Source organism: Nothoprocta perdicaria, unplaced genomic scaffold (genome assembly GCF_003342845.1).
Source record: "Nothoprocta perdicaria isolate Ctin4 unplaced genomic scaffold, notPer1 scaffold_68, whole genome shotgun sequence".
NCBI classification, from domain to species: domain Eukaryota; kingdom Metazoa; phylum Chordata; class Aves; order Tinamiformes; family Tinamidae; genus Nothoprocta; species Nothoprocta perdicaria.
In genome coordinates, this window is record NW_020455954.1 from 2080510 (window position 1) to 2104346 (window position 23837).

General features: G+C 50.0%; 1 protein-coding gene across 2 annotated transcripts; it reads left to right on the forward strand.

Moving 5' to 3' along the window:
- The first annotated feature begins 6069 nt into the window (after positions 1–6069).
- On the forward strand, positions 6070–23584 carry TMEM39A (transmembrane protein 39A). Of its 2 annotated transcripts, XM_026050386.1 has the most exons (10): positions 6070–6133; positions 15266–15459; positions 16654–16876; positions 18128–18211; positions 19126–19268; positions 19721–19833; positions 19948–20069; positions 20924–21111; positions 21705–21825; positions 23227–23584. In XM_026050386.1, exons 2-10 carry the CDS (start codon positions 15347–15349, stop codon positions 23458–23460), a joined length of 1341 nt encoding a protein of 446 aa, XP_025906171.1. In that variant the 5' UTR covers positions 6070–6133; positions 15266–15346; the 3' UTR covers positions 23461–23584. The 2 variants fall into 2 exon arrangements, with proteins under 2 accessions (XP_025906171.1, XP_025906170.1); XM_026050385.1 differs by having other exon boundaries at positions 19721–20069.
- The last annotated feature ends 253 nt before the right edge of the window (positions 23585–23837 follow it).

Consider the following 23837-nt stretch of genomic DNA (forward strand, 5'->3'; position numbering starts at 1 on the left):
CACGGAGGCCCGGGGAGGCCGCACGAAGGCGGGAGGACCCCTGGGGAGATGTTCGCACGGACACCAGGAAGGTGGAATGAAAGCCCATTGGGCCTCCGCAGCCGGATGTGCATGGAGGCCCAGGGAGGCTGCACGAAGGCCCAGAGGGTCCCTGTGGGGCACTGCCCACGGAGGCCCAGAGAGGCTGCACTTCTAGACTGCAGAAGCAGCAAACAAAACGGAGACACCAGTGGACCAAGTCAGTGCTCCAGACTTACCATGTCTGCAGGCAGTAACGCAGCAAGCGCTTAGAGCTCTCCGGGGTTTGCTTGGTGGTGTTCAGAGGGCTGCCCACGTGCTAACAGGACAGCAGGCTGCTGCAAAGCCTCTGCTCACCGGAGCAGGGCTTCGCTCACGTTAGACAAGACCTGGCGGGATTTTCAGAAAGCAGAGCCCAGGATCCCTCCTTCCAAAACCTCACTGCTGGTTAGAGCAACGCGTGCTCCTTCCTCGGTCTGCAGTGGATCAGGAAAGGGCTTTTCCAAACGCTGACCGAGGGCGAGCAAGACCCCCCTGAAGAGTATGTGCCCACGTGGCTTCAAACTCAAAGGTACTTTTGCCTGCGGTATATTGCAAGCTAGATATGTCGAATTTCAATAGATTCTCCCTTTGGGTTAGCCAAGGTTTGTAGCAGCAAAGTTTGTTGTTTTTCCCTTGGACAACTTGTCAGCATAAGCCAAATGTAGAAGAAAAAAAAACACTTTGACACGTTTGTGGAAAACACCAAAGCTGTTTCACTGACGGTGGCAAGAAAAGGCAGGTGGGAGCAGCAGGCCGGCCAGGTGCTGCCAGCAGCCAGAGCAGGGCCGTGGGCCGCTTCTGCCAGCGTAAAGGAATTACGTGTTGTGCCAAGAACTAGAGAGAAAAAAACCTTCTTTCTGAAAGTGTAAGGAAGTAAAACAAAGTACTGCAAACATTTATGCAAGAAAAAAAAAAAAAGAATACCTATATCAAAATAGTCAGATATGAAGGGAAATTAATTATAATCCCTTGGCTTGTAAATAACACAGGATGTTGGTAATCCAAAATTAAAAAAAAAAAAAAAAGAGTTGTTCAGGACTTGCACTTAGGATGATGGTAAGTGGTGCTCAGTAGGAGCTGTGTGAGTGGCCTCTGCTCTAATGGTATCATTTATTTCAGAATATTTAAGGTTGGAAGGGACCTCTACAGATCATCTAGTCCAACCTTCCTGCTCAAGCAGGCACACCTAGAGCATGTGGCACAGGGTGGCATCCAGGCGGGTTTTGAAGACCTCCAGAGAAGGAGACTCCACAACCTCCCTGGGCAGCCTGTTCCACTGCTCTGTCACCCTAACAGTAAAGAAGTTCCTCCTCACCTGGAGACGGAACTTCTTGTGTTTCAGCTTGTGGCCATTACCCCTCGTCCTATCGCTGGCCACCAGTGAGAACAGCCTGTCCCCTTCCTCCCTGCATTCTCCCTTCCTGAACTTATACATATTAATCATATCCCYTCTGAGCCGTCTCTTCTCCAGAGAAAACAGGCCCAGCTCACTCAGCCTCTCTTCATACGAGAGATGTTCCATTCCCTTAATCATCCTGGTTGCCCTTATCTGGACCCTCTCCAGAAGCTCCACGTCTCTCCTATACTGGGGTGCCCAGAACTGAACACAGTACTCCAGGTGCGGCCTCGTTGGTACTTTTGCTGTGGCTTTCTAAAGCAGATTAATACTGTCAAGTCCAGATGCTACTCGCTGATTGTGATCAACTTTGTCAAAATAACATCTTTCTCAAAGACAGGAGGATTCTGCAGGAACTGTGAGAATCAATCAGGGTGCATGGAGATCTGAAACCATCTCTGCTTTATTGAGGGCAGAGAAGCTTTAGCTGTTAGATCTGGCCCGGAGTCTACCCTGGGCTGGAGTCTACCTTGGCAGTCCGCATACCTACCATAGCAGCACGTGTCGATGTCCCAAATCACCTTCTGCAAACCACTTTCTTATCCATTCTACAGGACAAGCAAAGATAGGGATAGGAATAGTAAGACCTGAAAACACTACTTTCTGGGGTGTGAAAATAGATCTGTGTCCTCTGGTGGTGAGAGGAGAGATGGGCAAATGTAGCTGAGAAGACACAGGAAGGGAATCAGATGTGCAGAGGACAAGCAGCTTTTGGGTGGACTTGGAGAAATGAGGATATTTTAATATAGAAATATAAAGAATATGTAAGAAATGGGTTGTTGCAGTGCAGGCACTGTAGGGGGTGTGGAAGATATCTGCTGAAAACAGCAATTAATTTTATAGGATGCTTCACTTTATTCACTTACCCAACACTGTTAACACTCAAGCACTTTCTATGAACATGCTTTTATGAAAGTACTGCTGCATGTATTTCCCCTACAAGCACTGAATGTACCAAATGGGAAAATACAAATAAACAATCAAAAACCTCTCTTTAAGTGGATTTCTTAGTAGGTTTCTTTCCTCTAGGCTAAATATTATACTTGTTACAAAAAGAATTTAGGGGAGCTGAGTCTGTTTTGAGAGGGGGCCTCAGGCTGAGGTGATGAATGGGCATTTTTTTCTGTCTGGGAAGAGGCAATGATATCACAGAGAAAATCTGATAACTTCATCAGTTTCTTAGTGCAGCATAAACTGTTTCCCTCAGAAAACAAATCAATAACAGCCGGGTCTTACTCTACTAAAAAGTTGCCAATGAAGCCATCTCGGAGGTAGTTTATCTCAGTGCGGTGTCATGGAAGTACTGGAATTTCAGAGGAAATAGAGCTGGAATGTGGGTCATTTGGGCTTGTTTTTATTAGTGTTACTTGTTCCATGATAAAACTGGTAGAAGATGTACCTAAGCACTATTATCTTGAGCAGAGTTGGTCGCAACTCTGTGTAAGACACTCTTTCTTGCAGACAGAGTCAAAGCACCTTAAAAAAAAAAAAAAGAAAAGAAAAAGAAAGATTAAAAAAAAGAAACTTTTCTTGAATCTCTGAGTTGAAACCCATTTTCTTGTTTTTTTTGATACTTGGTCCTAAGGATAAATCCCTTAGATGACAGCTGTGTGGTACAATGTGGCCTCGAAAGGTAAGCAGCAACAGCAGGCATTTCTTCTTCTGTGCAGCTGTGACGGAAAGAAACCTTTGGAAGGAAGATTTGTCCCTCCAGGCAGTGTTTTGCACACAAAATCCAGTTAGCGCTTGTGTGGGTAAGAGCAAGTTTCATCTCCAATGTTTAGGCATTGGTGACTCACAACCCTGTGACACCTGCATCTTCTGAAATGACATTACTATTGTGTTCCATACTCATATATTTTATGTATCTTTTTCAGTTACATCCAATTTTAAACCTTGGAGTCTAATCCTTGCACCCACTAAGGATCGTTTAAACAATCGGTAACAAATCATTTCTATGGACGTGTGTCCTGGCGTGACTTACTGTCACAGCTTGTACTTGTAGACAAGGCAGGGCTGACTGATAAGTGTGGCAACAACAGCAAGGAATTCAGAGTGGGCTTCAAAGTTCTTCACAGAAACGGGTGAACATTCAAGCAATTGGTCCATGCTGCATTTTGTATTGGTACAGCTGCACTGTTAGGGGCAGCCCAGCCTTGTTTGGGTGTGTGTTTATAACACGGAAGCTACAGCTTTGCTTTGGGAGGAAAGGCTTGGAAACTCTGAACTAAATCACTGCTATATCCCCAGGTAAGTTTATGGGATTGTGCTTCACATGCTAATGCCCAGTGCAAGGATCTTTTAAAACTCCAGAGAGGATCTCACAAAAGGCAGCAACGTGTTAGTTACCAGTACTGACAATCCCATCCTTCCTATTCCGTCTGAGATATTCCTTGTTCCTCAGCATCCGCATCCTTAGCTTGCAGACAGGGACTGATGCAAGGACAGGGATGTCACTGGTCTCTTCTGTGGAAAAGGGAGAGGGAGAAAGGGAGAAAGATGAGCAAAGCTGTGTTGTACTGGCGAGAAGTGAGGCATATTTGGTCGGGAGAATGCGCCACCTGTAGTCTGGTCTGTAGCCATGAAAATTAACTGAAAATTAATGCAAATCAACTGACGATGCTGTTAAGGCTGATGGGAGGAAAATGCATGTATATATTCTGCATCATAAAGTAACCCAACCATAGTGATGAGCCAGGGAAAACATCAGAGCCTCTTCCAGAGCATCATTTTATAACCAAAAGAGACTGACAGAGGAGAGGTGGGCAGGCCGGCCAGCTATCTGCCATTCATCAGAGAAAAATCTGGCCCCAGCACCAAAGGAATCTTCCAGGGCCTGAGTAACCAAGTTGTCAGTGTAAAAGCTTTTCAGCAATACGTGCCTGGACAGAACTGTCTGCAGCTCACACGTGGTGTAGAGGAACAGGCAACGGGATTTGGGGCTGAAGTCTGCGATAATGCAAAACTGCTGCTCAAAAGGGAGCCGTGAATTGCTCTGCAGGAAAAGACGGGGTTTAAAGATGGGGATGTTGTTAAAAACAAACTGTTTTTACAGAATGAACTGTAACAAAAGGCAAACATCATTAGGCTGATTGCGGGCCAACTAAATTTCATCTCGAAGAATGAATGTTTGGGACCATGAAAATAAATGGGCAGAAGGGCTAGAAAGAACACTTTTGCAGATATTTGTTAAGTTATTTCAACTAAATTTTCATCTCTTCTTTATTTTTCTCTATTGCTGTATGGGAAAAGAGAACCAATCTTTTTTTTTTTTTTTTTGTCAGCCTTCAGTGTAATTTGGTTTCAAGATTATCTCTTTCCTCCATTATTTCCTCTTTCTCACTTGACATGCTATGACAGGACTCTTTTTTGTTTGTTTTATTTTGTTTCTTTACACATAGACTGGAAAAGCATTCCTCTTGTCTGTGCAAAAAGTAATCATTCAAAAGGATTTCTTGCCACCAGCAGAGCCTCCTTGCTTTGAGGAAGCATCTCCGAGCATCTTCCTGTGCAGAACAGCCTTTCGTTGGTTTGGTATCAACTTGCCTTGGATTCTGCGCTGCCGCTTGGCAGCTTTTGCAAATATTGCCCCCGGTTTTTAACTGTGCAACTCTGCCCATGCCTTACTACTGTCCTGAGTACCAGTGTGAGAGGAGAGTAACCTGCACCCACGTTCAGACGGTTCAGGTCACCCAGCACCTGCATCCTCCGGAGGTGGCAACGGCAGCAGGAGTTCCCAGCTGTTGTTCACCCATGGGATAAATAACTCCTGCGGGCTGTAATGAAGCAGTGAATCATATTTTTGGCCTCTTGTGATGCAAAACGTCCAGCTTTCTGGATTTATTAGTTCTCATGACTCTACAGCGGCAAAAATGTGCTTGGCACAGCAAGGAGCAAATGGAGAGACAGAGCGTTTCTGCGGGAGCCTTTTCCCCGCATCCAGCCAACGTGCGGATGATGCTGGGGCTCCAGCAGCCAGCCAGGGGATAAAGGGCCAGTGGCACCAAGTTAATTTCTGAGTTGGGCCTGATTTTTATGAGTGTCACAGCGAGGCGGGGAGCAGCGGCACCACGGAGTTGCCACAGCCTGTGGGAAGAGGCACGGGGAGAAAGGAAACAACTTGCGGCATTGCCTGGGGGGGGACCGGGGGAGCTGAAGGCCCTCAAGAAGGCGATGCTGGAACACGCCTCCTTTCCCTCTGCCCTGCTGGAACAGAAGGGGCAAGGAGCGGTCCCCAGAGCCGCCTCGGGCGCCATTTTGACGCCGCGCCCATCGCGCCAAGGCCCGCCACAGCGCGGCCGCCACCACCAAGATGGCGGCGGGCGAGCGGGCGGGCGGCGCCACCAAGATGGCGGCGCGAGGCGGCCGGCCCGCCCCGCTCCGCCCGCTCGTGGGCCGGGCGCGGCCTCCCGCCGCCGCCTCTCGCGGTGGCTGCTGCCGCCGCCGCCGCCTGTCGCCCTGTGATGAGAGCATCAGCCCTCGCTGCCACGTCTGCCGGGCAGCTGCGGCGGCGACGGGGGCAGCCGCGGTGCAGGGCAGCGCAGCGCCGCGCCGCCCCGGGGCCGCGCACGGGGCTCCGGCCGCCGGCGGGAGCGGAGCCGCCGCCGACGGGAGCGGAGCCGCCTCGCAGCCCATGTCTGAGCGGCGCCGCTGCCTGCCCCGACGGCGCTTGGATGTGTGAGTAGGGGCGCGCGTGGGGCGCCCCGCCGCCGGGCGACCCCGCGCCAACAATATTTATTTAGTCATCTGTTTATTTAGCCATTTATTTATTTATTGGGGGAAGGAGGGTTTCTTCTTCGCCTCGTTGTCTGACTCCCAGACTTTTTTTTTTTTTTTTTTCCCTCTCCAAACGTATGTTGATGCTTTGGGGCCGAGGCCGGGGCACGTTCCCGCCAGGCGCCGTGAGGGTCTCGCACAAAGTTTGCCCGCCCGGGTCTGCCCGGGGCGCGGGCCGTGGCGCCGAGCACCATGGCAGGGAGCGGACGGAGCTCCTCTCCCCGGAGGCTCCGCTCCCCAGCCCGGTGAAGCCCCAGGCGCCGCAGCCCTCGCCGCGAGCGTGAAGGCGGGAGCGAGGTGTCCGTGCTCCCGCGCGGCAAGCCCTGGAGGTTTCGGCGGCACCCGGCTGGCCTGTGGGCAGCAGCAGGAAATGGACACCGAGGCTTTAAACCGCCGTGTGCTGCTCCGTGCTGCTGCGTGCCGCTCGCTCCGGCACGGCGGCCCGGGACCGCGTGGAGGCCAGGCCACCATGGTGCCTATGGAGCCAACGGTGCCTGCCGGAGCTGCGCAGAGGCCTCGGTCGCTCGGAGGCTCCTCAGGTGCCAACACCTGAGCACGTGGAAGCACATGGGCTCTCTGCTTTGGTTCTCCAGCATCTTCCCTTGTTTCCCAGCCTCTAGGGTGGCAGTGACATCTCCGGGGCCATCTCTTGACGCATCGGGGGACCTGCAGGCATCTGGCACCTGATTTTCGTGCAGTCCAGTGTCTGCCCTCCCAGCAAAAACCCCTCTTTGCTGGTTTTGCAGTTGGGCAGCAGTGAGCGCATGTTTCTTCTCGGGAGTTCAGATCAGTTTGCAGTGCAAATCTGAGGTCTGTAAAACAAACATCTTTTTTTTTTCTTCTGCAGGCATCAAATCTGCGTGTTTGAAAACAGAGCAGAGGGAATATCTGTTAGAAGTGTCTGTTAAACTGGCTTCCAGTTTCCATGAGCGCTCCGTGCTCGATGTTGCTCCACGGAGTTGGAATTGCTAAGGACGGGAATGGTGCAGGTCAATGAGGCAGTATCGACTGTGGCCTTTCCACTCTTTGGTCTCTGGGCTTCCTAGTGCCTCAGTATCCTGAAGTCTTCACTGGCAGTTGTGCTGCAAGCATAGGGTTCAGTTTTAGTTTATGAATGAGAAACTCCTGAGTTTATGGGTTTGGATTCGTCCTCTGGATCTAAATAAATCGAGGATCTTTTGTCAGCATAATGAGACGTGCCTTTTTAGCACTTGTGAAAAGCCACTGCGTTTCTGTTTGAACTTTTAGAATTGATTTACTATTTGAATAACCAGTTAAAAAAATGTATTAGCTCTGCAATACAGTTTTCTGTTATTTAATTTTTTTCCCCCCCTTTTAGGCCCATTTTTTATTCTTGCGCTGCTGTTTGGTGCAGTTCAATGCTGGTATTGCAGTATTAGTTTATGCATGAGAAACTTTAAGGAAGGTAGGAGATGATGGCAGCCAGCCTTCCTCTTCTGTCTGGGGTCGCTTCCTCAGCAGTCCCCTCTCCGTCTGCAGAGCGCGGCGGCCTCGCATGGCCATGGGTAGTGTCAAGAAGCTGCCGCTCTCCCCTCCTCTGTTTACTCGCCACAAAAAGGTCTCTTGAACTGAAGGAAACTCTATAGCTGGTTTTTCTATGTTACAATTTGAAATGCAGGGGAATTTTTAAAAACTGGAGGTAAACCTCTCATTGCTGTGTGGCTTGTCCAGATCATTGCTCAGCTAACAGATTTTCTGCCACTCTTTATGGGGTGCATTAATTTGAGTGGTTCGGGTGTATTTATTTGTTCCAGCCTTTCTGGACCTTCTGCACTCAACGTGTTGCAAGCGGAAAAAGAGACTTCTGGTAGAAAGTAGGTATTAGGCAACCTAGGCAGAACCGCAGCGCTGGCCAACGTGGTGCAGCAGCATCCGTGTGTGCTGGCAGGTTTAAAACGACTGACTGAAAGCAGGATTATCAGCACGTTTCTGAGGCCCAGAAGGGTTTTTCATGGAAACACGCGTATGAATTCGGACAGCCAAGCTGGGCTTGCTGTGATGGATGATCCTGGGGGTTGCTCTTCCCTGCTGCCTTTTCCTGACGTGCTGGGTTACCTGCTCTGCAGATGTCACGTGGGGCTCCGGGTTAGCGCTCGGGAGGCAAAGTCCACCAGAGGAAAGGGAACTGAGCCCAAGGCCCTCCCAGTTTTGCTAGTGTAAGGACACGGCTCTATGAAATGACTGTGGATTAAAACGTTACCTATGCCTGCTGTTTAAGAGACACATAGAGGGGAGTTGATGTGTTTCTATGTGTGCTTTTATTGCAAATTGTGTTTTCAGGATGATCTGTTCAGAATTCCCTACTGTCATTTCTCTTCTCTGTATTGCCGGGGTGTGTAAATCATTGTTGTGCTGCTAGTTTCCCATAGGAATTCCAGCTTGGAGTAAGGCTCAAGGAATTTGCAGCTGATCCGAATGCGCAAGGAAGCCAGGGCTTTCGGAGGAGCTGCTTTGTGAGTTCCCAGGAGGTGCAGCTGGGCACACCCAGCCGCGCACGGGGCCAGCAGAAGTTGCATTAGGTGCCACTAGGAAAAAACAAACAATGTGAAATGACTGGGAGAACCATTCGGTCTTCAAACTCCCCGCTGCAGATGGCAGATCCGTGCCCTATTTTTAGCCTACGCAAGGACAAATAGAAAAATCAGGATAGTGACTCCCCATGATCTGTCAGCAGGGCTGATCTCCTTTAAATTTAAACATAGGGGTTGGCAGAGGAGCCTAAACAGCAGGGAAGCGGCTTCTGTTTGTTTAAACAAGGCTTGTCAAGAGCACTAAAATAATACCGTAAAAATCTTTGCTGCTACGTGCAGAAACCCCTGGGGAGAGCAATACTCGCCCAAATATTTTTTTTTCCTGTTTGGAATAACAAAATTGAGGTGCAAATTGATGAAACAATTTCCCCGAAGGTAAATTGAAGAGCATAGATTAGAAAGGAAAGAGTTTCTGGCTTGCAGTCCTGTACTCAGGCCACTAGACCACACGTCTGCATGGTGTGGGGCTTGGAAGCAAATGCTGATTTCAGTGCCATTCGAGTCTGAAGACTCTTAAGAGTGTCCTTAAGTAGCTTGATTGTTTATTACCTCTTCCAGAGAGGTGTGTTTTGCTGTAGCTTTGTCCCGATAGGTTAGAAAAGGAAACACTCGGTGCCCGTATCACAAATTCCCGTCCTTTGACAGTTGTCGTCACCAAGCAGATGCTGTTTGATCTTTGGCGTTAAGATAAGAATATGCCACGATAATTTTTATTAACAGATTGCTTTTGTAGCTTTGCCTGTATTGCCTGCTATTAAAACAGCCTCATGATATAGCTTAGCTTCCCAACCTTTGGGTAAGTTTCTCTTAAGTTCCTGCTCTATTTGATGCACTATTAGCCTCAGAGCTGACCATAAGCTCATCTAGCTGTGAATTTCTGATACGCTAGAAATATAAAACATCTAAATGTAAGAGAGTCTTGTAAACTCTCTGGTCTGTTGGTGGTCAATTTAAGGAGAAAAATAAAGAGGAATCATTTCTACAGTGATAAAACATTGTTTTTATCTGCGACAGGTTACAAAATTGGGAGTTAAAACTTCTTGTTTTGGATCTCGAGTGCTTTCCGTCTTCAGGTGACGGCGCTCATTGTCTTTCAGAAACGTTTGTCTCACCGAGGAATTCCTGCCAGCTTTTTAGTTTGAATCTCCTGCTCCGTGGGAGACTGGAATTACTGTCCATTTCTCCATATGATCTGGAACATAGGAACTGAAAGATAAAAATAGACTGTGATCCAACCAGTCAGGCCTGCGTTTCCCTCCAGTGCCGGAAAAGCTGAACTTTGCGCTTCTCTCTTGCTCTCATGCAAGAATAAGCGAATGTCTTCTTTATTCCCAAATCCATTTTTTAGCTGGGATCACTGCAGGGTTTCTCCACAAGAGCCCAAAGACTCTTTCAATACATGGCTAATTGTGCGATACTGTCCTCTAGGTGAGAAGTGCGTTATTGGCCACTTGTAGGTGACGAGCTCCAAGGACTCTCTTTTTGACTTAACAGCACTTGTCTTCATTCATAAAATTATTGTAATACTTCATTAAAGTCCCACTAAGCTGTTTGCTTTAGCATCCTGCAGCAGTTAGTTACAGAAGGTAACAACTATAGGGCTCTGGGGTATTACTGACCAGCGCAGAAATTGCAGCTTTGTTCCTCTACCAGTCAGAGGTGGCCCTCTTAGGAGGCCTCTTAGGAGGGCTCAGCGTGGGCATCAATCTCTGTCCAACTCGCAAGGACACGGCGCAGTTTACCCGTATCCTGAAGAAGACCAACTCTCCTGAATGCCTCTGGAAGTATCTTCCTCTCCGCCCCAGAAATAGATTTTTGAGGAGATTTCTAAGGAGTGTAGGACGCTTGTTGGAGATCTCTGTGGTTTTTAAAAATTGCTTTTTTAGTCTCTTGGATAATTTTGCTGGCCTAGAGTATTAAGAGCTTAAATATATGTGCCATCCTTCTTGAGTATGTCGGCTGAATGAGCTAAACTGAGCTGCCTGCATTTTCCCATGGACAGGCTTGGAGTGGAGGAATAGGCCTTTCCTGCTCCAGTTGCTTCAACAGGTATTGGAGGTATGAGGTAGCTACAAGTGGTAGGTGCTACGTTCATACTGTCTCTAGCTGGAGCTTTATTTCCCGCACTCGCTTATCTCCTTATCTCTGGCCTTCCTCCTTGAAGGTGTCTGAAACCGGTGCTGCGCCACGCGGGCGGTTTCGACATCTTGCCTCTCTCGTGCTAACATTTTCCCCTTTGCTTCTGGGGACGCGTGCAGAAGATGGCCCCCTGGGTCCCCTTCTTTGGCCGCAGTTGTGCTCCCTCAGAAAGTCCCATGCTGACTTGGTCTGTTTTGTTTTGGCAAAGGAGGTTGTCAGTCACGGAGCAACAACCGGTCCGGGTGAGGAATCACCTGAGCAGCGGGTGAGTCACAGCCCCGCTGACCCTTCCCGCCTCCAGCCACGTTGACATCTCCCTGTTAACCTCCTGCTCCGGAGAGGTGGGCCGGCGGGAGGACGTGGAAAATGGGCCGACTTCCTCTGCGAGCGGGTCCTGCCTCCCAGCGCCCGGAGCCGCTCGGCTCAAAGGTCCTGTTTACTGTACGCGGCGGGGGGAGACCTGGGCAAGCCAAATATTTGGCTTTCAGCCTGATAACCTATCGGTTGTTCCTCCTGGGAACTGGCTTTGGGAGCGGGAGAGCGTTGGGTTGTTGTGACGTGGGAGCTCCTGCGAAGCTCTGCGGCGTCCCGGCTTTCGCCGCGGCAGCGCCAGCGAGGCGGCCTCGCGAGCTCAGCCGCAGCCAGTGCTGCTCCCAGTCTGTGGGCTAAACGGGTTGCTGAATTGCATCGAAGTTTCCTGTCAAATGTCCCTTTAAAAGAAAAGAATTGAAAAAAGAAATTGAAAAAAATCGAAAAACGCTTTTTACTGCGCTTGGGTGGTTGAGTTGCCGAGTTCTTGGATGGTCCTGCGCCCTTGCCCATAGGAAGCACGAACGTCAGAGCTCCTTTGGACAGTCCCCTGGGTCCTGCCCCAGCCTAGGTCCCCTTACGGAGGGAATGACGTGGAAGTCGGTGGTGCCGGCGACAGGGCGTTGGGCACGTGGTGCAGAGGTGGCGGGGGAACTGCTTGGATGCAGGGCCGCCTTTGGGGCCTGCTCTGCCATTTCCCACAAGGAGGAAGCCGGAGCAGTGACAGGGCCTTCTTCTGCACCCCTTGACTCATCCCTTTCCTGTGTTACTTAACGGTTCTTTGTGCCGTTGGGGTTGGTTAGGGTTGTAATGAGAGTCCCGTGGCCTTCCCGAGCCACGTTACTGCACATGAGGGTGGCTGCCTCGTTTCCCTTCTGCTCTTAAGAGCACCTGGCTGTACAGGCCTTTGGGAGTCAAGGGGAACCTCTTGAGCCTTTTCCAGGCTCTGGCAGTTTCCAGACCTCGGTGCAGCGCGGCTCCTGAGAGGACTTGGAGTTTTCTGCAGTTAAAAAGCACTCACGTCACTGAAATAATTGGCTGAGCGGGGTGGCGTTCCCAGCAAAGAGAGGGGGAAGGAGGCAGGTCCTTCACTCTGGTGACTCACCGGCTCTCTTCTGGTTTCTGCCTTGTAAGTGTTGTGCAGGCAGCCGCAGATGCAGGAAGGTGGCTGGGAACAATGGTGCCTGGGGAGCAGGATGAGCCCACGGATCCCAGGCGCAGCTCATCCGCCAGCTCTGCAGCGCCAAAGCTTGGCCTAAAACAGCTAAAGCTTGGTCTGCAATGGTGGCTCTCACCTGCCCTGCTCCTGCCGCTCCAAGATAGCTCAGGGAGCGGGTGGGGAGAAATAGAAATGTCCCATCATCCTAAATGCATTGGGCAAAATGAAGATGACCTGGCCCACTTCACTCCTATGCCTTCTGTTAACCATGTCCTAGTTGAAGGTTTTGTCTTCTGTCCTGAAGAAAGAGTGACTCGAGTGATCTATCTCTCATATTCTTTCCATCTCTCATATTCTTTCCGTCTGCGAGGACAAGAGCCCTGTTCTGTAGCTGGTTCTCAAGGCATTCTCCAGCATTTTTATGATGTCTGCTTTTGCCGGAGAGAGGAGAACTTGGAAGCCGGGCTGCTTCTGGCTTGGAGATGCTGAGGAGACACCCCTACAGATTCACACGTTCCCTTGCAGCTTCCCTCCAAGCACTGCGGAACCAAACAAACAGGCTGCAGAGCCTGGGCAAGAAAAGTGTTTTATCTACCGCAAGGCACTTGTATCTGAGACTGTATGTGAAATAAGAGATGTTGATGTGCAGCTGCGGGGGTGCCTTCAAAGAATGATGGGGGAGCCTGGGAGGCCACCAGCTTCCTCTGCTGGCGCTTTACACGAAGGGCTTGGGTGCTCACAGGAGTCGCACCCACTGGAGTGAAAGGTCTGAATTATTTTTCCTTCACACAGTCATTTCTCACAGTAGATTCATGCCTTAATTTAAGCTATCAGTTGGAAACTACTAAGGCTTTTTTTGTGCCTCCTTATTCCAGAGGAGGACTGTTGTCTTGTCCCAGGCAAAAAAATGCCAGTTTAGAGTCAAACTGGTCTGTAGTCTGGCCCCTTCGTTTGACAGGGCCTAGGCAGCTTTGGTCCCATCTGACTATTAAAAAGACAAACAAAACCAATAAAAAAGTTTTGAGGGAGATCTTGATCTTATAGAAACTTGATCAGAGTCCAGTTACTTGAAGTGTGTCTTTATAATGGTTCTCATAGGTTATCCCAATCTATATGTCCATGGCTCGCTGTGAAAGGCATTATTTAAGTGCATTTAAAATGTGGTGTACTTGCATTAGAGAGAACTGCTTCCTATATGCATTCTCCTTTTGCAATTAGAGGCCAGCAGCTGCCTGGCTTGCAAAAGCAGAGGGTGGAAATAGGACTGCTTAGTGTCCAAGTGTCTAAGCTGGAGAGCATGTAAAGCAGAGAAGCTGAATAATACAAATGCGAGCTGTTAAATTATTAGGAAATGCAATATATCTTCCACTTGGATCACCAGCTTCTGGGTGTTGTATCTGTTATCATAGATATCCTGTAGGTTGAATCAGATCAATAATTTTAGCTAGCATTTTTTTAAGCATTTAGCATTTTAAGCTGAATTTGGCTTGAAGTAGCTTTTGAAGTTATTCCTTTTAGATGTTTTTATGCTTTTCTGCTTAACTGTCCCTGTAAAACGTCTGGATGCCTTAGGTGAATTCTGCAGTCCTTTGCCTTCTCCTCTTGTCCTATGCATGCAGGGTTGGCAAGGGAGTTTTCCTCTGCTTATATTTATTTCCTGAAATATGAGTCTTTAAAGTGTTCCCAAATAAAACTGGAGAACATTCTGGAGAAAGCTTTGAAGTATTGATCAGAAAGATAAGGGAGGCTTCAGTTCCGTTTTGTCACTGGAATCATAATGAAACTTGAAGTCTGAAAAATTATATACGTATATTTTTCTCCCCCAAACATAAATATCCAAATTCATGCAATTTCAGACTTCTAACGTGTTCTTCAGTGTCTCTTTTATACTGTTTTTTTTTGCAATATGGGCATGTCTGCAAGGTTCCTCTTTAGAAATACTGGTTTGGTTTTTGCTGAAACTTTGAGAAACGGTTTATGGAGAAGAGAGGCGGCGCGAGGGACGTTGATACAAAAGTGCTCAGACAGGGTGTTGCAGAGTCGTCCTCTTGCAGCCCGTGCTGGTGGTGGCAGAGGTGGGACTCGTTCAGCAAGCTCCCTGGCCCTTCTGTGGGCTGTGAGTGCTCCTGATTTTTAAAGGGGGTGATAAGTGATTTGTAGATTATGGAAATAGAGGATAGGCTCTGTCTGTGAAATCGGAAGCTGGATTCGGAGCTTCCCAAAAGAGCACTCCCACCTTCTGGGCCCCTGGGCGGTTCTGGCTGAGGTATTTTGCCAAGAGGGCTCTATATTAGTCTTGTCTGGAGACGCACACGCAGATGTCCTTGTGGTGACGTGTTCACCTGGAGGGTCTCGTTCTTGAACGGCACGCGCGTGCTTGGAATCGTCTCCGGATTAGCACTGTTTTCCCTTGCCCTTCTCCTGTGGCTGTCAGCAGTTACAAAGACTTAACTTGACTCCCAACATCCTTGTGGTGCCACGTGTGAGATGTATGAAATAAAAGCAGAATTGTATGGAAAGCGGTGAGGTATGTGTTGGAGGACCCAGCTGTGTCAGTGGCCTTCGGAGTTGTCTGGTCTCTCTCTGAGCACTAAGGGAGCTGAGCTGGGCCATGAAGTTCTTTACTAGACCTTCAAAGACCAATTAGGGCTTTCCGTGTTGAGCTCCAGTCTGCTGGAGTCTGCTGTTTGGAGATGGTCCAAACTATCTGTCAGCGTCAGATGCTGTGGGATAGCACGTTGGGTGGTTGGAAGGACCCTCTCTAATTCCGACCATCGTCTGGGGACGAGCACGGCCTCTTGTTGCAGAATCCCTTTGGCGTGGAGCAGCTCGCCAGAAGTTTGCAGCTCACCAGGTGCTTCTGTCTCTCCGCAGACCTGGGAAGGCCTCGGGATCGTCGTGTGGCTCCCGGGGCGCAGCCTGCTGGAGGCACCGGAGCTGGGTCGGTTCCTGGTCATGCCCGGTGGACGGAGGGGACCCAGTCGGCAGCAGCTAAGCCGTTCAGCTTTGCCTTCTCTCCAGACGCTGGTTGGTGGGAGCTGCGGCAACGGTGCTGGTTTGAGGAACAGGTGAGGGCAGAAGGGTCGCTGAGACACCGGAGTATCGCTGAGGTGCCCCGGGAAGTGGGCTGGGGTGACACAAACGTGGTCTGCTCTGAACTGTGCAAGTGGAGCTTGATAGTCAAAGACCTAGGAGATGGGAACGTGGAGCCCATGCTGTGGGGGCAGACAGAGCTGACCGTCAAGGCTCTTTATAACCCAGCTCCTTCCCAGCCTCTCTTCCCAGATCCACTGGTGATGTGCTTCCCTCTGCAGCCCATCTTTCGACCCATGGCAAGATCTGCCTCAGGGGGAAGCTTGTGGAAGGGCTCAGCTTGTGGAAGGGCTGGGGGGTGGAAAATGCACAGTGCTCTTTTTGTTTTTCCCCTGCAGAAATTCCCCAGGTAGTGAATTCTAGCCAATTATGAGTCCCTCTCTCTCTTACTCCATTGCCTGCAATGTCCTGGGAAATCACTGTGATGTAATGAGTTCTGAGTTGTGAGTTCCCCTCCTGCATGGTAGAAAGGCAGGAGGATGTCTAGATTTTGAGTTGGTCCTGCCAGCTCCATGTGAAATAAATTTGCACAACTGGTAAAGCTCAGCTCCGTTTTCTGGGGAAGTTGGGAGTCAGAAAAAGGAACACACATGGCATTTAATCTCGTCCTTTCAATAAAGGGGCAGCCCAGTGTTGTCTCCTTCTATGCAGAAGTGAACTGGGGAAACTTATTTGCTGCATGTTGAGGTCCTGACTTAGTTGATAAAGGTTAATTCTTACAGAATAGAGAGAGCCAAGGCATTTAGTCTTGGCCTTTAAAACCTTCTTGGGCTAGGGCAGCTGTATTGATGGCCCAGTCTTAGATCCTTGAGGAAAAAGTGCCTGTCCTGGAAACATAGCAATAACACCACAAATTCCTGGGGGGAATATTGTTTATTTTGCTCTCAAAGACAGCAGAGTTTTCACCTCTTCAGTTTTCTTCATCAGAATAGTCTGGTGAGGTTTCCGTTGTCACAGGCTCCTGTGAAGGCTGGGGAAGAAGGAAATGCGAGCACAGAGGGAGGTCAGCTCTAGGTTTATTTAAGAAAGACCCATCCCTACTCCAGCAGTGCCGTCCCTGCTCCAGCAGTGCATAGCCCCAAACGGGCAGTGCTTCCAAGCACTGCCTGTCCAGGAAGGTGGTGCAGGTGGTGTAGGATGCTCCTGCAAGAGGCCGGTGTCCGTTTCAGGAATGGGAGTGCCGTCAGCCTCTCGGCGCCGCCCATCACAGCGCTGATCACGCCTGAGCCTGTTCGTCACTGCCAGATCCCGGAACTGCCTCTGGACGGGAGCCTGCTCTTCGAATTCCTCTTCTTCATATACCTGCTGGTCGCCCTCTTCATTCAGTACATCAACATCTACAAAACGGTCTGGTGGTACCCGTACAACCATCCTGCTTCCTGCACCTCGCTGGTGAGTTTCCCAGCTCAGGCCCTCGCCTGTGTTTTCAGCTTCTGTTCATTCTGCTTCAGCCCAGGACCTGCCGAGCATTTCACACCATTGCACAGGAAAGGGGGCTTCACGTGCCCCCCCATCACCCAGGGCCATGTCACTCTTGGTTTAAAGGGCAGAAGATTCATGGAAAATGAAAGAGAACGAGGTGTTATCAGGCCTACTCCAGTGCAGATCTCTTTCATGATGCTTGTGAGGTCCAGCTAGCTCCAAGGTGTTGTAACGGAGATGAGGCTCTGGAAGCCTGTTGTTTCCTGGTCTCCATGCCTCTTCCCCATGGAATCACCAGGCATTAAGAGAATGGGGATGACAGAAGTTTTCAGGAGCATCTCAGGTCAATAGCAGAGGGAAGGAGGTCCAATCCTCAGAGCTCATGTAAACCACGCAGTCTCCTCAGGTTCAGTCTTAATCTTTCCTGGGCCAAAAACCTGGGCTTTCTGGCAGTGACCTGTGTCTGGGTCTCCTAATGCCATTAGAATTCATCGGGATGGAGCTGGCATGTGAGGTGGCCCCCGACTTAGGTGGTCGCTTTCTTGCTTTGAAGCAAGGAACCATAGGTGGTTCCTTAGTTTCCATTGTGGTGCTGATGGTATTCCAGCTATCTGATGATATGTTTCAAATTCAGCTACGTGGTGCTGGGCACGGTATCTAGTGTCTTGCTGCATTTGGTCTCATCCGAAGTCAAGGATCAATCATTCTAATTTACTCAGGAAAAAAAAATCCTGCAAAGCGCAGAGAACAGTATTCAGAGTCTGCTGGTACAATGAGAACCCCTATAATGGCTTTATTAATAAACTGTAAGGAGCCCAAGAGCTGTATCCAACTTGATGCAGCCAGAGCCAACATTAACTTGTAATACAGAGCTATGATCCATGAAGGTGACACTTCTCAAATCAACTTGATGGTTAATGGCTTTTTCCAGAAGAGCTTGTGAGCAGTTTTCCACAGCAGGGTCCTGGTCCCATAACTCCCAAAATATCTGTGTGAAGGTTTGGTGTTTTCTTTGTCCCTCAGTAGAATTTTCTTCCTTAGGGAGAAGATCTTTCTTCTGTAGATATTCCTCTGTTGCTGATTTTTCTTCTTTCTTCCTTAATAGACAGATGTGGGACACTTAGGGACCTCTGTGTATGTCAGGTCCCAGTGCACTCGCACACAGGGAGCTTTCCCAGTCCCACTCCTCTCGGTAAAGACCTTTTCTCTTTCCTCCCCCAGAATTTTCACCTCATTGACTACCACCTGGCGGCATTCATTACCGTGATGCTGGCGCGGAGACTCGTGTGGGCCCTCATCTCCGAGGTAACATCTCCACCATTCCCTCTCCAGCACCCAGTGCTGGCCAGAGAACATAACCATTCATGGCTGGAGAGCCTTCCCGGGTTGGATAGCTAGAGGGCTCCTTCCCATGGGAAGAATATGGGTCTGAAGGACTAGGATTTTGTGAGTGCCCTCTGCCTTGGAGTTCTTCTACCTCAGCCCACTCATGTCCTGGAGTATTTGGGAGCATTGTTGTCTCGGCACCTGGAAGGAGATGCAGTGGTCCCACTTGCTTCTGCAGGCATGAGACCTGTAGCTCACTATCTTCTGCCAGAAAAGAGAGAGCTGTCATATAGCAGAAGAATAAATGGGAAAGTTTGGAGTTTTGAAAAGCAAACAAGACATTACAGAGGTCATGGCAGAAGAAGGAGAATGTCTGAGTACACCAGAGTGAAACAGGAATAGCTGGTAGAACTGTTCTTCCTGTGCTAGTGCTTCTTCCTAAACGTAGATTATTCTGAGGTTTTGATATGGTGAATCTGGATTTTGAGAGCATGTCCATCTGTGCATCTGAGAGGAGACCCAGGCCAAGTAAAAATCTGAGAAAGGTCGTCCTGGGTAAAGTGGAAGTTCTGACCACTGAAGCAGTTAATACGACTAAGCAAGAGGTTTAAAATGCATGCATACATATGTACGTGCATGCCTACATACGCACACATTATGTACTGTTGAATCAGTAAATAGACTAAGCGGGATCCTGGAAGTCTCTTCCACTTGTCATTCCTGCCATTAATTACTTTCCCATCCACAGTAAACCGCCCTTAGACTGAAATTCCTGCTTTGAAACCTTCCATGCAGCCTTTTGAGCTTCCTTCCGATGGGCAGTAATCCCTGGGATTCTTTGTAGCTCAGTTTGCCTTCCCTGCTGGAACTGAATGTTTCTTCTGGATTTGCAGGCCTCTCAGGTGGGCGCAACCTCAGTGATTCACTACCTGGTGCGCCTGGTGCTGCTCACCCTCTGTGGATGGGTGCTCTGCTGGACTTTGGTCAACCTCTTCCGCAGCCACTCTGTGCTCAACCTCCTCTTCCTGGGCTACCCGTGAGTAACACCACCGTGTACCTTCAGCCCGTGGGAAACATAAGCTGCACAGGGAACAGTGGGGGAAGTAGGGCTGTGATGTGCCCCCAGAAGCTAGGCAAACGAAACACCTTTTCTGACCTAACAAATTGAGGAGAATTAGGAATGAGAGAGGAATAAGAGCCCCGAGCTTATGAAGCAAATCGCATGCAGCGTGCGAGTTGCATGGGGGACCCTTACTGCCAAGTCTGAGCCACTGAGCTCACTGGTTTCCATAAACAGGAGGTGTAAAGAAGCTTTTCTGCACAGTTGTCAAGGCTGCTGTAGTCTCTAGGAAGAACAAGAGTCGGCCACTAGCCTCTTGGATGAGGGTTCTCCGAGTTACCCCTATGTTATGGGCCAGAAGAGGCACTGTTTGTGTTGGGATGCCTGTCATTTCAGCCCACGTTCCTTTCTTCCTTCTCTTCCTTCAGGTTTGGTGTGTACGTTCCTCTGTGCTGCTTCCACCAGGACAGCAGAGCACAGCCCCTACCTGCAGACTGTGGTTACTTGGTACAAGATCAGATGGTGGACGATGGGGCTTCAGGTGTCAGCAGCCTCGTCAAACCCAAAGATTTCCTCTCTCTCCTGTGGGACTCCGTGAGAGAACAGTTCAATAATCCCACATCTATCCCCACCCACAGCTGTCCCCTCTCCCCAGATCTCATCCGTAATGAGGTGGAGTGCCTAAAAGCAGACTTCAACCACAGGATCAAGGAAGTTCTCTTCAACTCCCTCTTCAGTGCCTACTATGTGGCCTTCCTGCCACTGTGTTTCGTGAAGGTAGCTCTTGTCTGGTGCTCTCTGTGCCCCTGCCCACTGTCTCCTTCTGAATGTCGTGCGAATTTCTGCCAGGCCGGATTCCTGGTTAATTCCCCTTTTCTCTGTCTCCCCTTTGGCAGCCCGGATAGCGGAGCATGGCTGCATCCGGAGGGCACTAGTACTGCTCCTGGTTGGCGGATAGGTATTGCCATAAATGTGATGCACCTCTAGTCCCATCACCCTACTTACTAACTCTCCTTCTCCCACTCCCTGTCCTAGATAGATGGAGAGCTGTGTTCCTGAACAAGGGTACCCATTCCTGTCTCGGATCCAATGTCCTGGTTCTCGAGTGCTTGGATCAGAGGCTTTGGTGTCAGCTTGTTAGAAAACAGAGCCAACTACGATGTTGTGGGGAACCTAAATCTGAGAACCACTTGCCAGTTGTATATTTTTATCCATGTTTCCCTAACTTGAACCAGCTCAGCATTCATTAACAAGGAAGTTTGGGACTCGCGCAGCCAGCCCAGTTGGTCTAATGCAATAGGCAGGGCCCCACAGTCCATGGAGCCATCCTGGTGCAACTGGTTCTCCCGGGGCAGTCCTGTGGCACGTGAACCCTCCCATTACCTGCTGCCGGGGGAGCAGATGCAGCAGCTGCAGCATCAGCCCCCTTCCTTTTCTCCTTCAGGTCAAGGAGAAGGGAATACCCGGTGTTTCCCGAGCTGTAACCCTGCAAAATCATCGGCCCCAAAGCGCATGCCTGTGACGTGTGGTGTGGGCCTGCTGGATGCACATGCAAGATGTGTCCTCCTGTCATCCCTTCTCTGCTCCGTGACAGCTCCGTGGTGCTGAATTCTTGTGTGCTCTCTTTGCAGAGCACCCAGTACTACGACATGCGCTGGTCTTGCGAGCACCTCATCATGGTGTGGATCAACGCCTTTGTCATGCTCACCACGCAGCTGCTGCCCCCCAAGTACTGCGACCTGCTCCACAGATCAGCTGCCCACCTGGGCAAGTGGCAGAAGCTCGAGCACGGTTCCTACAGCAATGCTCCACAGCACATGTGAGTGTGGGGATGCCACGGGGCTGCTAAGACCATGCAGTAGTTAGGCAGAGAGCAGCAGTGCTACCTCGCGGGGAAGCTTTTCCATTCTCCACAGTGCTGGGGTCACGGGTACCACTCTGCTGGTCTTTCTCTTCCCTAGAAACCAACATTTGCCCTAGAGCTGTTGAACTCCTGCAGTCCAGCTTGTTCCCTCTGAGCGATAAACGCTCAGGTTCCTCTCAGCTGCTGGGGCAGCAGCTTGCGTAGTGTGGAAGGAGCAGCCTAGGGCAGTGAAAGGCCCTTGTCCTGGGAGCCGTTTCTTCACACTGCTGGCTCTCGGAGACCTTCTGATGAGCTCATGATCTCCTCCTCTCGCTGTGGTTTTCCAGTGGACCCGGGATATTTCCTCACGGAAATGGTTGAGATTAGAAAGGACTCTTAGAGATCATCTAGTCCAATCCCCCCGCTCAAGCAGGGACACCTAGAGCACAGGGCGCAGTTAACAACAGAGGCTTTGTTATTTTTCAAGATGTGGTCAGTTGTGTGGGCTGGGGACCTGCTCTCCCTGGGTTTCCCTTCGGTGCTAACTCCAGGGCCTTCTTTCCCTGCAGCTGGTCAGAAAACACCATCTGGCCGCAGGGAGTCCTGGTGCGGCGCAGCCGATGCCTGTACAAGGCGGTGGGGCCTTACAACGTAGCAGTGCCTTCCGACGCCTCGCACGCCCGCTTCTACGCAAGTATCTCCCCTGTGGCCCTGGCCTGGGCTTGTGGGAGGGAGGAGGGACTCAAACCAGGGCACATGGTGCTGAAACGGAGCAACTGGGTTAGATGTTTCCTTCAGCGAAGGACAATGTTAGCACAATAGTCCTACCTTCCTGCTTTTATGCTCCCCATCACCTTTTAGGGTCTGACTTTAGGGACGCTCTAGGGGATCCTGTCTTTATCCAACAGAAGTATCCTACTCAAATTAACTGAGTAGCAAGTTAAAAAAAAAAAAAAAAAGCCACTCCTGCCATAACTGCAGTAGTCCTAAAATCTTGTCCTGCAGAGATCACCCCAGCATCCTTTGTTGTGGGTTGTGTCTCCTGGCAGTGGGAGACACTTACTGGCCCTACCATGGTGTGCTCGTAACAGCACCCTTTCTCATTTCTCAGTGTGTTCCTGAAACAAATGCACATCAGCAAAGAGTAAAAATTAGACAGCAGCTTGGAGCATCTGTCCAAAAGGTCCTAGTTTTCTCCATCTCTCCCCGGTCAAGTAGCTATTTTTTAGAGTCTGTACTCTATGCCATGCAGGTTTGCAGATGTGTTTTCATTCCCCCGGAGGTGTGGGGCCTGCAGCAGCCTCACGAGTCATCAGTGGTGATGGCTGACACGTTCTTGGCACTCAGTTATGTGGTTCTTGAGAACTGAGGCAGCTCTGGAGAGAGCTGGAGAGCTCAGTCAGCTCTTGGGGTGCGCCAGGGAAGAGTGTAAAACCCCGGAGACTTTCACCATTCCAGCAGCAGTGCCTTGCTAAGAGTTGTTTCTAGTTCAGGAAGCTGGAGAGTCCCTTTCCCACCACGAGTTGGCTGCATCAAACCCATTTGTGGTGTCAGCCGAGCCTTGTTCCCCGGTGCCCGTCCCCCACGTGGGCTGCACGGGGCAGAGTTGTGTGCGCCGGGTGGCATGGGCTTTCCGGCCAAACCAAGTATGTGCTCGTGGCAGAGGGAATTCCCCACTGCAGCAGGAGGGTGACACCCGGGCACGGCAAAAGCCGGTGCTTTCCGACCATAGTGATGCCGCTCCCTCATCAGACAGCAGGCTCTTCCTAAGAATATCCTAGTTAATAACAGAACCTCTTCCAGAGCAACTGAAAGACACGTGTGCCGGCCATTGGGTTGTTCTGTGAGTCCTCCTCAAGGAAAATCACAGTTGTGCATGTGACGTTTTTTACACTTCATCCTCTAAGGAGCAGCTAGTGGGGGGCAGGATCCAAGAGCTTTTCTTCCCCGCAGCACTGTGCTCCCCAGCTCCGCAGAGCCAGGAAGCATTATGCAGGCCCAGTCTCCGCTTCCTGCCTTAGTGCCGCGGCAAACCAGAGCGGTGCCACTGACGTCCGTCCTCTTCCCTCCTTTTTAATTGTTCCCCTGCAGTTCCTTTTCCACCGTCCGTTACGGCTGCTCAACCTGCTGATCCTCATCGAGGGCAGTGTGGTCTGCTACCAGCTCTACTCGCTGCTGCGCTCCGAGAAGTGGAACCACACGCTCTCCATGGCCCTCATCCTCTTCTGCAACTACTACGTCTTATTTAAGCTCCTCCGGGACCGGATAGTATTAGGCAGGGCATATTCCTACCCCCTTAACAACTATGGACTCAAGGCACACTAGGCCGGCCAAGCGTGTACCCCTTTCCTTTCCCTTCCCACAGGCCAGGGAGAGAACCTCAGAAAAAAATATTTTCGTACAGTTCTATTTTTTTCTTGCGGCGTTTATAAATATTTAAAATATTTTATATTTTGTATACTATTGTTTTTGCGGGGTGGGAAGGGAACCAGTGGCAATTAAATGTCGCTTTATAAACAAGGTGTTATTTTATATATATATATATATATACATAAAAAAAATCAGTGTGTATATACCGTATATCTATACCCATACATATATCTATGTGAAGCAACAGGATTGTGCGTGTGGTCACTGTGTCTGCTTCGCTCACACAACTGCCCCGCTGCTGTGGGCGGTGACGGTGGGGCTGCTGTTGCTGC